The sequence below is a fragment of the Martes martes genome (genome assembly GCF_963455335.1).
Source record: "Martes martes genome assembly, chromosome: 2".
Taxonomy (NCBI): domain Eukaryota; kingdom Metazoa; phylum Chordata; class Mammalia; order Carnivora; family Mustelidae; genus Martes; species Martes martes.
The window spans coordinates 90,689,693-90,706,430 of NC_137889.1; the positions used below are offsets into that span (position 1 = coordinate 90,689,693).

At 37.3% G+C, this 16,738-nt stretch overlaps 1 protein-coding gene across 1 annotated transcript in view; it reads right to left on the minus strand.

The window, feature by feature from the left end:
* FAM13A (family with sequence similarity 13 member A) overlaps window positions 1-16,738 on the minus strand; it is a 325,186-nt gene that overhangs the window by 278,255 nt on the left and 30,193 nt on the right. The window contains exon 3 of the mRNA XM_080797468.1: window positions 11,690-11,899. Coding sequence (XP_080653594.1) covers window positions 11,690-11,899 — 210 coding nt within the window. The remainder of the gene's footprint in view (window positions 1-11,689; window positions 11,900-16,738) is intronic.

Here is a 16,738-nt window from a genome sequence, read left to right on the forward strand (position 1 = left end):
TTTTATTAGGATGCCTGTTAAAAAGTAAGTAACAGCAAGCACACAAAGTTAGTTTACCACCACAGGGGAATGAACTGTATCTACTCACTCCCTAGAACCAAACTGATAAACTGTGCCACACTTGATTATATATAGCAGTATGACTGAAATAACCAAGCAAAAGATGATATGTTCACAACTTATATTTAGGTGATGATCACAGGTTTATGCAAGTAGATCAGTCCAATAAAACAGTAACAGAACAAACAGGGCAAGATGGATACCACCATTTCCCCTATCCCTTTGCCAGAAAATTTTTGATCCATATAGCAACAGTGCAAACAGAACATGTGACATTATATGTTAGATGCTGCAGAAAAGTAACATTTAGGGAAAAATCTATTTATCAGTAAATACTTCAAGTTGCCTTCTTCCCCAGTGATAGCAAACAGCTGATGATAAACAGCATTTATTTTAAACTGGTACTAAGGGAATGGAAATGCAATTTTAAAAAACTCAATGGTTTGTATCCTGGAATTGAAATTTCTTGAACTAGAAAAAGTGATTAATACAATATCACTTTGTAAAAGTCTATAAAATAAAGTTAACCATAAACAGACAGATTCCTTTTTCACATCCAGACCTTGCTTCCATCAATGTACAACAAAGTATACCTGGCTCCAAGCCTTCCTTGCCTGAATCCATCTTAAACCTTTAAAGCAATAAAATGCTTTACTTCCAGTGTTGCTACAAGTACTGTATTACCATACCCCTATTACAGAGCCTTAAGAGCTCAAATCAGGCAGACAATGATAGTCAAGATCTGTTTTTCATAGTTGAAAATAGAACTACCTTACGACCCAGCAATCGCACTACAGGGTATTTACCTCAAAGATACAAATGTAGTGATCCAAAGGGGTACCTATACCGCAATGTTAATAGCAGCAATATCCACAATAGTCAAACTGTGGAAGGAGCCCAGATGTCCATCGACAGATGAGGCGATAAAGAAGAAGTGGTATAGGGCCACCTAGGGCTTAGACGGTTGAGTGTCTGCCAGGGTTCCCAGGGTCCTGGGATCAAACCCTGAGCAGGGAGCCTGTTTCTCCCTCTCTACCTACAGCTCCCCCTGCTTCTGTGCATGCGTTCTGTCAAATAAATAAATAAAAATTTATTTTTTTAATCTTATTTTATTTTTTCAGTGTTCCAAGATTCATTGCTTATGCACCACACCTAGTGCTCTATGCAATACATGCCCTCCATAATACCCAACGCCTACCTTCCAAAACCTTCAGTTTGTTTCTCAGAGTCCACAGTCTCTCATGGTTCATCTCCCCCTCCATAAATAAATAAAAATCTTAAAAACAAAAGAAGATGATGTGTTGTACACACACACACACACACACACACACACACACACACAGTGGAATACTACTCAGCCATCAAAAACAATGAAATCTTGTCATTTGCAAAAATGTGGCTGGAACTAGAGGGCATTATGCTAAGTGAAATAAGTCAATCAGAGAAAAACAAATACCATATGATCTCACTGATATGTGGAATTTAAGAAACAGAGGATCATAGGGGAAGAGAGGAAAAAATAAAACAGGACAACATTAGAAAGTGAGACAAACCATCAGATACTCTTAATCATAGGAAACAAACTGAGGGTTGCTGGAGGGGAGGGGGTAGGAGGATGGGTAAGTGGGTGATGGACATTAAGGAGGGTAGGTAATATAATGAGCACTGGGTATTATGTAAGACTGATGAATCAATGAACTCTACCTCTGAAACTAATAATACACTAAATGTTAATTGAATTTAAATAGAAATCTGCTTTTCATGTCCATAAACTTATTAATAAGCAGCCTAAACAGTATACCACATTCTGTAGCATATAAATAAGCAATATCCACTTTAACTGCCAAGTCTGTCCTATAGGTGCCTTAAAAAAAATTATTTTTGCGTAGTTTTCAGTGCTACCAACAATCACAAACGTGAAATACTTCCAAAAAGAAAAAAAAAAAAAAAGCAGGGACAGTCTCTTTAATAAATGATGCTGGGAAAACTGGACAGATACATGTCAAAGAATGGAACTAGACCACTATCTTATAACATACAAGAGAATCAATCAAAGTAGATTAAAGACTTGAATGTAAGACCTGAAACCATAAAACATCTAGAAGAAAATATAGGTGATAAGATTCTTGATATTGATCTTGGTATTGAATTTTTGGATATAACTCTAAGAAAACAAAAGCAAAAATAAGTGGGACTACATCAAACTAAAAAGCTTCTGCATAGAAAGAAAACAAAATCTATTGAATGGGAGAAAGTATTTACAAACTATATATTTGATAAGGCGTTAATATCCAAAATATATGAAGAACTCAAGCATCTCGACAGCAAAACAAAAAAAAAACAAAACAAAAATCAAAACAATCTGATTTTAAAGTGGGAGAGGATCTAAACATTTTCCCAAAGAAGACATACAGATGACCAACATACACATAAGGTATTCAATATCACCATTATCAGGGAAAGGTAAGTCAAAACCACAATGAGATATCACCTCATATCTGTTAGGATGGTCATTATCAAAAAGACAAAAAAGAGGTGTTGGAGAGGTTGTGGAGAAAAAGGAAACTCCATACACTGCTGGTGGGATGTAAATTGGTGCAGCTACTATGAAAAACAATATGGAGGTTCCTCAAAAAATTAAGAATAGAATTACCATATGATCCAACCATACCACTTCTAGGTATTTATCTGAGGATGATAAAAATGTGAATCTGAAAAGATATATGTACCCCTATAGCATTTTTTTTACAGTACCAAGATATGGAAACAACCTAAATATCTGTTGATGGATGCATGGATAGAGATACACACACTATATACAACGGAAAATACTACTCGCCCATAAAAAGAGGGAAATCTTATGATTTATAACAATGTGGATAGACCTTGAAGATGCTACACTAAATGAAATAGGTCAAACATACCAAAAAAATACACATGATTTCACTTCTATGTGGAATATAAAAAGTAAAACAAACCAAACTCATAGATACAGAGAGTTAGACTGGTGGTTATCAGAAGTGAAAGGGTTTGGGGGTGGAAGAAACAGGTGAAGGGCATTGACTGTATGTTAACCGATGGTAACTAGACTTATTGTGATGATCACTTTGTAGTATATATGATTAAATTACTATGTTGTATCCCTAAAGCTAACATAATGTTATATAGCAATTTTATCTCAAAAAAAGGGGGGGGGTAAGGCAGTGAAAGACATTTACAGAAAAATAAGAAAGATAATAAGGGAAAACTTCAAAGACCAAAATGCAGTATTTTCCAGACTGAAGGGACTTACTGAGTGCCTGACACAATAGATGAAAAAAAGACTCCAGGAAAGAGCAGGTCCAGGAAGAAAGATTGGTGAGAGAATCTCAGAATCAGCACTGCTACCAAATTAGGTGGGAGTGGAAGAGAAAAGGGCCAAAGAGGACTCTCCCCAGAAATAAAGAATTGATAAATTATTTGAAAATTTTTTGAAAGGTTAGGGGATTTATTGGAAAGATTTTGCAGTTTGAAAAAATCTACAGATATGTTTTTACTCACGTAATTTTCTATCAACCTAAGACATATATTAACATTAAGTAGTACATCACACACACTCACACACACACACACACACACTCATGTAGTCATAACAAATCAAACATTAATTAGGACATCAGTTAAACTTGTCATGTAACACTACTGAAAGAAACTATTGGGAGTAAGTTACATTATTCTATATATTTTATAATTCTATATATTTTATAAGCAGAAGTGATGAGATAATGCCTACAAGAAATTAAGATATAACATTATAAGAGTATTATCAAATGGAAGGAAAAACCAAAGAATTTAGCTAAATAAATGAAATCTGATTTCCTCTAGGAAAGAACTGAGGGCTGCCAAAGGGTATGTAGGGGTCAGCTGGTTTTCTTTATGAATCTCTCAATGTTATTTGATTTTTTTAAAGAGTATATGCACCTATTACATAAAATACTTTGTTTAAATAAAGGAAAAATATGTCCAAGGTAATGAAGATGTATTTTATTCAGAGTAATAAGATTACTTAAGAATGGCCATTTCAATGTTTGATTCATTTTACTGAAAGATGACCTAACCCAACTATATTTACAGCCCACCCAACACCTATACTGCACTTAATGTTGAAATCATGTACCTGTGTTTTCCAAATGCTTTTGTTCCTATAATCCTCTCTTCCTAGAGTGCACACTGCCTGTGGGTATTCTAGCAGTCCTCCAAAGTCCAGCTGAAGTATTACCTTCCTCCTCCACAAAGTTCTTCTGATCATCTGTCTTACAAAGGGTTTCTCCCTCTCAACCCTACTCTGTTCTGTGGATCCTGAATCACTACGCATACATCCTATTCCCAAAAATACTACTAGCTCACTAGCAGAACAATATCCTAATTTTTTTATATAAGCAATAAAATACTAAAGTCAATGCCCTCACCTGAAATTAGTAATTGTAAAAGAATTTTTTAATTACCAATTTTATATACATAACCAGCAATGTTTATTTGAAGGCTTCAATCTTCATTAAAATCATAAATAATATTAACAAAAATAAAAATTAACAACTTGCAGCTGACAAAAAATATTCCCAAATCCATCTTGTGTCATTTGCCAGCTCGACCAATAATAAAAAATTAAAGTAGTTTCAATTAACTGGGACAAGAATTTTGAAATCTTTATTTTAACTTGAAACTGAGGCCCAATTTTCTTTTTTTTCCTCTTTCTTAATCATTAGGCAGAAAGTTCACTTATTCTTCTGCAACTCTTTTGTAATTTTTTTTAAAGAGATGGAGAGGTGAACAAGAATTTGAGCTTGGAAGTAAAAAAGTAGAGGGAATTGCACTAAATGGTTTGCCTTCTTATAAACAAAAAAGCAAGGGGCAAAGGTGTGACTGAGGAGGAGCTGAGACAGAAGCATGGCCAAGAAAGACTGAATTAAAAATGTGAATTCTGGGGCACCTGGATGGCACAGTCAGTTAAGCATCTGATTCTTGGTTTTTGCTCAGGTAGTGATCTTAGGGTCATGAGATCGAGCTCCATGTCGGGCTCCACACTCAGGGTGGAGTCTGCTTCAGACTCTCTGTCCCTCTACCCTCCCTCTCCCAAAATAAATAAATAAATAAATAAAGCAAGCAAGCAAGCAAGCAGATTCCTACATCCCAGCTCTACAGAGGATGATTTAATAGGCATATGATACGACTTGATCTCTAGGGTGCCACAGTTGAGAAGCACTGGCTTAACCTTTATTGAATATTTATTTTTGTTCTGAGTCTTTGCATGGATTAACTGTTTCCACAATGAGCTCATGAAGTACACCCATTTAACAGTTAGGGAAACTAAGCATAGTAGTTTTAAAATGTCTACAAAGCCTGACACTTCTCCCTTCAAAAGACAGTACCAAACTCCCTTCCCCTTGATATAAGCCAGATCATTTACTCGATCCTCATGAACAGAATGTGGCACAAAAGATGCTGTGTGTCTTCTGAGGCTCAGTCATTAAAATGATAGCTTTCATCTCTCTCAAGTTGTGCATGGCAAGAGAAGCCAGCCAGTACCCAACTGGAGTGACCTGTAGAGAAGGGACATGTGGCCTCTCGCCAAGAACTGGCACTAAACTGGAGCCATGTAAGTGAACTCCCTTGGAAGCACATCTTTTAGCTCCAGTGAAGCCTTCAGATAATTGCAGCCCTTGACACATCTTAACAACTTGACAGACCCTGAACCAGTACTGCCCAGCTAAACTACACCTCAATTCCCAACCCACAGAAACTGTGAAAGAAAATAAGTCTTTACTATAGTTTTAAGTCACTCCATTTTTAAAGAAAAAGATTTTATTTACTTGTCAGAGAAAGAGAGTAAAAGAGCACAAGCAAGGCTGGGGGGAGGGCAGTAAGCAGAGGGAGAAGCAGGCTCCTCACTGAGCAGGGAGCCAGATGTGGGACTAAATCCAGGACCCTGGGATCATGACCTGAGCCAAAGGCAGACGCTTAACCGACTGAGCCACCCACTAAATTTTTTTCCCTAAGCCACCCACTAAATTTTTTTTCCCTAAGCCACTAAATTTTGGAGTAATTGTTATGTAGCAATAGATAGCTAATACACCAAGGCACAAAAAGGTTAAGTAATTTGGTCATATTAATGTAGCTAACAAATGGCAAATGGAGATTTGAAACTTGTCAGAATGGATCCAGATCCTCTGCTCTATGCCATGTGGTATAATGTCTTTTTTCAAAATGAAGATTATTCTGCCTATACCTTATTAGAGCTGGTGCTGAGATGAAAAGAAATGATATAAATATCTGCTAGCTTTTAAACTGACAAGTCAGTAGTTATTTAGGACCTATTATTAACACTAAAAGGCATAAGTTCTTAAAGAGAATATTAAAATAGTAACAACAAACATAAGAAATTACCTATACAAATCAAGAAAATACACCCCAGTAAAAAATTTTTCCTATAGAAAAATCACTTATTTTAAACTCATTTTGTTGCTGCTAGCTATGTCAGTCATCTATGATTTCTAAGACAAAAACATCAATTTTATAAAAATTTCTCACCTAATTAGCACCCACCATAGACTTTTGCTATTTTTTACTCATACGTTTATTAAATTGTGATACATTTGTAAAAACACAGTGTTATGGACTAAATTTTGTCCGTACAAAATTCACAGGTTGAAGCCTTAACCCGCAATTGACTATATTTGGAAATAGGGCCTTAATGGAAGCTAATTACGGTTAGATGAAGCCATAAAGGTAGGACCCTAGTCTAATGCACTGGTGTCCTTGTAAAAAAGGAAAAAGGCACTGGGAGAGCTCACACAGAGAAAAGACCACAGGAGAACACAGTGAGAAGCTACCATCTATAAGCCAAGGAGAGAGGTCTTATCAGAAATCCCCCCTGCCAGCACTTTGATCTTGGACTTCCAGCCTCCAGAACTATGAGAAAACAAATTTCTGTTGTTCAGATGAGTCTACACAGAGGACTCTGAAATCCACATCTTTAGCCTTCACCCTTTTCCCCTCAGCACTGACAGTCATCTTAGTCATCTATTTAAAATGAGCTCCTCTTCATGGCCTCATAATTACCTGCCCCTCGTGACTTCCATTATTTATATTAATGGACCAGTTGTCAAGATGCCACATCAGGATCTCTCTTCCTTCTTCAATAGCAATAGCAATAGCAGGATGTGAGAAAGATGATCAGTAAAGCCCACAAAGAGATCATCAGACCCTACCAAGCTAGTAGCATGTGAGCCTTTGGCTTAAGTCCCAGATTTACCTGGAGACAGGGAAAGGAGCATTAGTCAGCTGCAAAAGGTTCCTAGAAAGTTCATGATTGTGCTTCTTCCTTTCCTGACAAAACATCAGGTCTGACAGGCTAACGCATTTTAATAAGTAAAGGCCCCACCCTAGGTACAGACAGGAAAGATATGAATTACTGTAGACAAAACAAAGAAACAAACAAAAAAAACAACAGTTGCCTCAGGGCTCCTCAAAGCACTTAGTTAGTAGAGAGCTCTTTCTGGTGATACTTCAACTTTATCTTTAAGCTTTCTTCCTGATGTATTAGTTTCTATTGACAACAGTGTGACAAACTGTCCTTCTGGCAGCATGGCCCTCCCCAAACATACGGGCATCAGGGTTGGGTCACCACACTACCCCTCCTCAACCCACTGTTCTTCAAGTCATATCAACTCAAAACCATAGGGTTATCTTTGACTCCTTTCTTACTCTCATTAACTACTGGCTGCCCTGTTTGTGTTTTCTTTAAAATCCCATTACCCATTTCTGTGGGGATGCTGAGAAAGTTCTGGAGATGGATATCTGTACAAAAGTGTGAATGTACTTAATGCCCCTGAGGTGTGTACTTAAAAAATCGTTACAACAGTCCATTTTATGTTACATATACTTTACCTCAATTTTAAAAAGTTCCACTGCCAATTATTTGTCAGATACAAGTCCTTAGGACCAAGACCTAGGTTTCTATGGGTCTTCTAGAGGTTTCCCTGCACCCTCTCATCCATCCATCTCACATAGCACTGCTAAAAAATACTGCTTCCATCCTAGGACTTCTTCCTTCAAAAATTGACTGTTTGAAGGTCAATATTAATTCCTTAATCAAACATTAAAAACACTCTACCATCTAGTCAAAGCCTCCAATTATTTGTTTGCTTGTTTTGGAGAGAGCATGACTATGTGAGGTAGAGAGAGAATCATATGCAGGCTCTTCACCCAGCAGAGACCCTGACTCAGGGCTTGGGGCTCCATCTTGAGAGCCCCAAGCTCCATGATCTCTACCCTGAGTCCAAATCAAGAGTTGGATGCATATCCCACTTAGCCACCCAGGGTGCCCCTCAACCTACTTTTAAAATTATTCCATTTGCTAATTTCCTGTAGCTATGCACAGCTCTGTGAGACACTTCTGTCTCACACTGATGGTGTTTTTGCTCATGCCTTTTTCCTTGCCTATATGATTTTCATCTCCATCCAAAGTTATGTGCCCCATTTTACTTTTTCCACAAAGTGTTCTCTGACCACCATAATCCAGACTGATTGCCCTCTCTCCTTGTTACCACTGACTGGATGTTCTTACCACTCATCTGAAGTACCATAGAATACATACCACACACATTCTACCTCCTCAATTAAATCACACACTCCTTAAAGTCAGAATGCTTAATCTTTTATTTCTTAGTAACATCCTGTGTCTATGTAGGAGAGGCTAAATAAATATTGATGGACTGATCCAATTTCAACTCATCAAGTAACAACAAAAAACATCCATTGTAAGATGGACATATTTGCATTTATATTATGGAAGATTTTCAAAAGGGAACATTCAAATAAAGGAATTTCTAATTAATCCTAAATGAAATGGATGGTATCCTAAAATCTTTTTATTGCTTGTGGTCCACATCTATTCCCAAAACAAAACTGAGATTGTTAAAGAAGAACAGATATGTTATTGGCCCACCTAGGTAAGGATAAGAGATTAAAAAAAAAAAAAAACACACACAAAACATGAAATATTGCCAAGCTGAGACAATTACACTGGAAACCTCAGTCGAGAGAGACGAGTTGTTGCAGTCAGAGGTAAGTTTAATAAGACCACAGGAAAGGATGATCACTGAAGTGCTTTAGAGTCTCTCCTAAATAGGAACTGTCTAAACCAGGGCTGTGCCTCAAGCAAAAGGTTCTGGCAGACATCAGTTTCAGATGGAAGTTTCTGATAAATACCTGGTATGCAGAAATATCAGTCTGCTACCCAAAGATACAATCTCAGAGCCTGAGCACCAGTCAAGTCTAAAGTTGATAATCTGGTATATAAAACAAAGAACCTAAATGGTGTTCTTCCACACACAGGGTCACTGTTGATGTGTACAATCAAAGGAGGATCCAGAGCAGCAGCAAGGCTTAGAGGCGGCACTCAGACTGTCCTCAGTGGAAGCTTTGGTTTAGCTTAGGTGTCTGAAAAAAATACTTAGTTGAGGCTCTACAATTCTAGCCCACAAAGCATGGAAGAGAGGATCTTGATGTGAGAAATTACGAAATACCTTGCTCTTTACACAGGATAGAATTTGAAGGCCCTTTATATTTATATTTATATATATATATATATATTTTTTTTTTTTTTTTAAGAAATCTGGCATGGGGTTGTGACAGAATATAAAAGCTATTTAATCTGCTATTATGAAGACTGAAATGTAAAAGTAGGGTAACCTTAACTAAGAAGTTTTATCAAAACACATTTATGACATATTTATTACACTTTAATGGCCAAGTGTAACATTCCTTTAGTGAGTCTGAAAAGAGCCTTGCCACTTCCAGCTGTCGCGTGACCAGCTGTCACGTGTGCCCCTCTACTCTAAGAGTACCAAATACAGTGTAAACCAAGAGAAGCACCATAGCTCTTTTCTACCTGAATTATTAAAGAGAAATTTATTTTCAGAGACTATACGATCTGATAGCTAAAAGCATACTTTATTCCCTCCCCTCACTTAGCAGCTTACAACTAGTAGGTACTTCCATTAACATCTCCTTTATTGAACATCTCAGACCTCACCCTAAAAGTTTTCAGGAAGTGAGAGAATACTACTCCTAAGGCCAAAGTCAGTATCTCTGCCCCATTCAGAATTTGTTATTTGTGCATAATCACACAACTCCTTAAGTTGGGTATATAACCAGCCTTACTTTTAGAATGATATCACTTGCTTTTAATGATGCAAATCAATTTTTCTGGCCACCAGAGAGAAAGGTCATTAATGAGAAGCTAAATTACAAAGAAGAGCTAAAGTATAATAAAATATTACTATAATGTAACAAAAACACTAAAACAGTGCATTCTCTTTACCAAATGAAAACTATTCTAAGTAATGTCATAAAACCATTTAAAATTCACAACTATTCACAAATATTAGTATAGTATCATTAATATTAGTATCTTAAAATTAAGACATACTATTAATAAAGATTCTTAGTAATACTATTTAATTAGTAAATATTTTGTATGAAGGACATATTTAAATCTTCAACTAGCTTTTGTAGCAATTATTTTTAAATGACTTATAGAAATTTATCCTAAAACTTAACATCTCCATGACAAGGATAAAATATTCTTATAAGAATCAGTTAAGGAGCAATGGCTACCTCCTTCAGATCCTCATACATATAAACATGAAAAAGTTCTTTTTCTAATGAACGAGGCTCACACAAGTCACTTACCATCACTTACCGATATAGGAAGTTTTATTAAAAGCACTTAGATGACCCGAACAAGTGGTCCCGCAATTTTCGCTTTTCTGTTTGATCACTGTTTTTCAGTAGACTACAACATACAACATGGCCTTCTCGCATACCCACTCTTTGGCATACTACATGGGAAAAATTACACTGCTGCTTTAAAGGAATGTGGTTTTAAGTAATATCCTTTTAAATCTGGCAATTAGCACTCTTAAAAATATATATTCTCTTTTTTACTCTAACCTGGCACAAATAAGGAAAGAAATGCTTTTCAAGACTAAATCATTTTTCTTACTATATTTGAGAAAGAACTAAATAATGATTATAACTATAATTACTACCTTTAAAAATCAAGTTTCTTCATTCAAAAAATCACTTCATAATGCAATCAAAAACCAATTTTCCTCCAGTTGTGTAAAATGAACACAATCATTTTAGGACTCAATCTTGCTTATGAGAGAAAAATAGCACACCACTGGCCTTTCAGTCTCAAAGGTCACTAACCAAGTATAATTTAATTAATATTCCCTACATAAAATTTAATGCCTTATTCTCACTCCTTCTAAGATAGTCACTAGTCAGAAAAGAATTCCTTTGGCCCACAAACATTAGGGCTTTTCAATATTAACTATTCACCTGCCAACAGTCTCAGAAATTACACTTACTAGTGGTGTTTCATAATCAGTTTAATATTATTTTAGGGTAGAAAATGGGGGCCTCGAGCAACTAAAATAGAAAGATGGTGGTGACGGAGAGACCACTAATATTTAAGAGCTTAGCTTAATATTTAAAATGTAGGTGCTTAATATAGAAAAGGTTAGTTTTAGCTGAAAAATAAAACTGGCTGAAGCGCTAGAAAGGCTTGCACCGCACTAACCCTGAAAGAGCTGAACGAATCGAGGGTGCAGGGCCGCGGTGACCACGCTCCCCGGCAGCTCCCGCAGGAAGAGCTTCAACAGACTGGCCGCTGAGCAGACGTCTCCGTCTTTCCCAAGCTCCACCGGGGCTCCACTCTCAAACTTCCATCGGAGCTGTTCCACCACTTTCACGTTGCCGTTCACCCTGAAGAGGCCTTCCTGGGTGAGTCCTGGAGCAGGGGAGCAGACCCACAGAGAATAAACAGAGGTCTCTCACAGACAGACACTAACTCTAGAGAACAGTAGCCACAAAATAAATAAATCTCACTACAGGATTATCCAGTACTGCAAGATGTTCACAGTTTGCAAAAATGCTTTCCTAAGATAATAGATCTTCACACCTACTATGTATGAACTAAAGAGATCATATAGGCTTGTTCTAAAAGCTGACCTCTAAAAATAAGGTTGGGGACACACAGAAATATAAAACAGATGCCATTCTACAAAGAAATTGCATTCATATAATCTGCAGTACATTACAGGAACTTACCCTGGGCTCCAACAGCAGCTTAGCATTTAATTAAAACTATTTAAAAAAAAAAACAAACTAAAATGTATGTAAGAAACTTCTTAACTGTATGTGATTACCTTTGTAATAATGAAGAAATATTCTTTAGTATTCAATGAATTCCAAGAATAAAACTCTAGGAGATTACAACGTAGCATAAGACAAGTTGCTTGCCTTCTGCCAGTTGACAGGGGTTATTATTGTTGGCGGGGGTCAGCACGGAAGGCTCCATAAGGGAGTTTTCGATGCTTTGCACCATCTTTGGCTAAAGCATAAGGAAGATGGGAAGACTGGGGCTGGTGAACTGTGAAGCTAATGAAGTTTAAGCTTCAGGACCCCTTCATTTATTTAGGTCCTTTCCAATGCTTGTCCCTAATTCTTATTCTTAATTTTGTATTCTTCTTCCTAAAAACAGGCCCCCAAAGGGTTAAGCAGCAGGAGACATAAAACCTGGATTTATGCCTGAAAAGAGGAATATATGAATTAAGAGGCAAAGATAGGACAGCACAAAGGAAGATAAACACATGGAAATGTGGAGTGTTTAGGTCAAAAAGCGGTAGGGTAATAAAATGGAAGAAATGGGATACGGCCACAAATGGCAAGTTCAACAGCAAAGACATGGGGTGCCCAGCTGCCTCAGTCTGTAGAACATGAAACTCTTGATTGTAGAGTTGTGAGTTTGAGCCCCACATTGGGAGCAGATCTTATTTACTTAAAAGATCTTACTTAAAAAGACTTTCTCATGGGAGCATTAAGGGGTGCGGGAACACAATAAAATCAAGGAGTACAGATCTTGCTAGCTGAGAAGAGAATGGAGGGCAGAAAGCTTGCCTTAGGGAACCACATTTACCCTAAGGCAGTAAGAAAGACAGATTCCTGTGGGAAGGGTGAAAAGGAGAGAAAAAGGTTGATTGGGTAACTGAGTACAAAAGGGAAGTAAGGAAGAGGAAGAGCTGGAAGGTAATTTTAAGGTTTAAAAACTAGGGAATCCAGGAAAAAGGACTGTGAAGGATAAGGTGAAGTGGGGTTGAGGGATGGTAGCTGGCTTAGGGGAAAGGTAATGATTTCCAGCTCAGGGTACCGGGTTCAAGGAGACAGAACACCATGGAAGAAAGCCAGCCCCCCTGTGGAGGCATGTTGAAGGTATAAGGAGCAATCTCTCTAGTGAAGAGCAACACAAGGACTCAACTGGCCACTCTTCTTTGGAGAGCCTAATGGTGACATTTAGCAGTGACATAAGGACAGAAGCCCACTGGAATTATTTAGATGAGGGGGTGTTTGTTTACATTAGTATGCTTCTTTTTCTTATCTGGTAATTGTGTCGCTCTTTCTAAAGAAAAAGAAGAAAGCTAATTTCATACTAGTTTGTAATATGATAAAACATTTTATGAACATTTCAATTCAAGAAGTGCATAGTAAGTACCTGGCCCCGTGTTAAGGAACTTTAAAAAAAAAAACCATGAAAAAAAAATTCAAATGCTAGCATTATCCTCACAGCGTTTGTAGACTGGTAAGATGTTTGCATGTACACTTTGGATGTAAGGAACACGAATCTCAAAAGTTGACATGAATTTTAGCTCCAATTTTGAGAAAAGTCTGTGAAACCAGAGAGGATATTAAAAGTATTTCCCCAACCAGTGTGACCAGGGCACCATGTAATCAGAGGAGATACCAGTCAGAATGTGTGGCAGGCAGCTTCTCAAATGGCCCCAATGATGCCCATCTCCAGGTATCCACACCCATGTGGAATCCCTTCCCCTTGCATGGGGTCTGGATCTAGTGCCTTGCTTCTAACCAGGAGACTGTAACAAGATTATGTGATTGGGTTCTAATCTTGGTTTTGACCTTAGGTTATACAAGACTGATGTTCATCTTACTTGTTTGTTTCTCTCTGGCTCTGCGGGCTTACTCACTCTGATGAATCAGCTGCTTTTTATTTGGTTAGCTACCTCACGAAGAGGTCCATGTGGCAGGGAGTGGAGGGTGGTTTCTGGACAACAGCCAGTGAGTAACTGAGACCCTCAGGTCGACAGCCCACAGGGAACTGAATCCTGCTAACAACCACGTGAATGGGCTTGGAAGTGAACCTTCCCGCAGTCAAGTACTGTTATGACTAAAGCCTCAGCCAACACCAGACTGCAGCCTTACAAGAGCCCCTAAGACAGAAGATACGACTAGACTGTGCCCAGATTCCTGACACACAGAAACTGTGACATAAGAAACATTGTTGTTTTAAACTACATGTTTTGGGGTAACCTGTTACACAACAGGTAAATATGATGCCATTTCCTTTAATACTGCAGAATCTCGGTTACTGAGAGACTTCCCGTTTAACTCATTTTTAAAGCTTTCAAGGTCTATTTCCTCCATTCTACAAGCTTTATCTGTAACTTCAGAAATGTGTACTGCCTTCAACAGACAGCACCCAGAAAACAGCACCCATCTCTGGTCAAGGCCCAAATCATGAAAATTTAGAATTCTACATATCTACTCAGCTCCTGAGCCTGTTTTTGGCCAGCAAATGACTCTTGGACCTGATTTCACAGTGTTGTTCTAGCTTTGACCTTAGGTTTTCTTTTCCAACTAGGCTTTTTGACCCTTCCCTCAAATAAATATTTCCAGTTATTCCAAAATAACTACCCAGCTCTAAGAACTGGCTTTGGTCCTTCAAGGTCCCGGGATCCCACTGCCCTTTACTGGCAGAGAGATTAAGTATTAACTAGGGAAGTCACTGAGGTTCATGCTTCTCAACTATTTTTTTCTGTCCCTACTCCATTTATTTGTTTAACTCTCTTCCCTCAAAAATATTTCTCACCCAAACAATTGTTATGCTACCCAGTGATTTTCAACTAGGGGCACCTTACCCCTGGTTCTATTATACTTAGGGGGAAAAAACCCATATGGTTTTTTTAAAGTCCCTAACAATTTTATAATATATCCAATACCCGTATGAGGCTTACCAGACTTACTACCTCTCAATTTTCCTACTTCAAATTTTTAGGAAATGGTGATTGTAAAAGAAATGTTTAGAGGAAGGAGATGCTTAGAAGGCTTTGTGAAGTTATTCTCGTATATTTCTGAGATTCTCTTATATTTTATTTCAGGAGGTACAGGTTAATCAACATGAAACAGCAACTTAATAATTGGTTTAACAATGAAAAAATTACATCAATGAAATAATATCTACACCATTGACAGTCACCTTCCTGTATAGTTGAGATATTTATTTCAAAATAGTATGAATATGTTAGAAACTGAAAATGCCAGAAGTCAGAATTTGCTTAACTGGCACACTTTGGCCCAGAAAAATAAGACAATGTATGAGCATATTCTGACACCTGGTGGTAAGTGGAGAGTTCTACACTATTTAAAATGGTGTATCCCATAGGATCTTCATGCTAAAGAGAAGGAATCCAGTTAACACTATCAGCAAGATTAGTTATTTTCAAACAGTATAAAGATGATCTAGCTCATAACTTGTAAAATTTTCCTCCAAATGGGAAAAATCACGGATTTTTTTCTTTTCTTTCTTCTTCTTCTTCTTTTTTTTTTTTAGGAAATAAAGTTCAAAGTCTTTTTAAAAGACCATCATATGAGACCTTAACAAACCCTTTCTGTCCTCAAATTCTTTCATAACAAAGAGTTTTCCCTCATATTGTTAAAGGTCTACATGTACTTTGTACATGTACATGTACAAAGTGGTCATACTTTGATGTTTAATGTATCTACCTAGGGTTAAATAAAATGACCAATCATCCTTACCTCTGATACCTTACAGAGGGCCTACTGTATAGTGCATTGTAGGTGCACAATAAGGAGAGGTACAAGACATATCTGTTGACTTAAAGAAATACAAAATAATTAATGAAACTAATTGAAGTCCTCGCCCACAAACTTCATTCTGCCCTTCAGACTTCTACAAAGCTTTTGGTTTGTGAGCATGGTAGTTTCAGACATAGTAAAGAACTTCTAGTTGTCTACACAATAATTAACTACACAACCTTTGAAAATACAGGCTAGGTGCCCTACCCACCTTAGCTTGCCAAGCCAAGAGTCTGATTCCATTCATCTGAAGTTATCACCAATGGATGGGTATTCTGAAAAGATTCCACTAGTGATTCTATTTCACATTTCTAGGTAAGAATAACCCATTTTCTATTTTACATTTCTAGTTAAGAAGGACTGATTGAACCTATTAAAATATTTAGTTTGCATTAACCTGAATATACCCAACTAACCTATAACTATGGGTAAGAAGAGATAGAAGAAAACCAATACCTAATTCAGATTTTGCCAAAATGTTCAAGGAGTGATGTTGTGAATTTAACTGGCTCAACTCTTAAAGAGTTGATTATAAATGCACATACTTTTGACCCAGGTCTACATATACACCCACTGTGCTTGAAATGACCTGTGAGAAAGGCTGGTCACTGAATCATTGCTTACAGACAGCAAAAGACTGCATACAATTCAATATTCATCAGCACGCGACCGCTTAAAG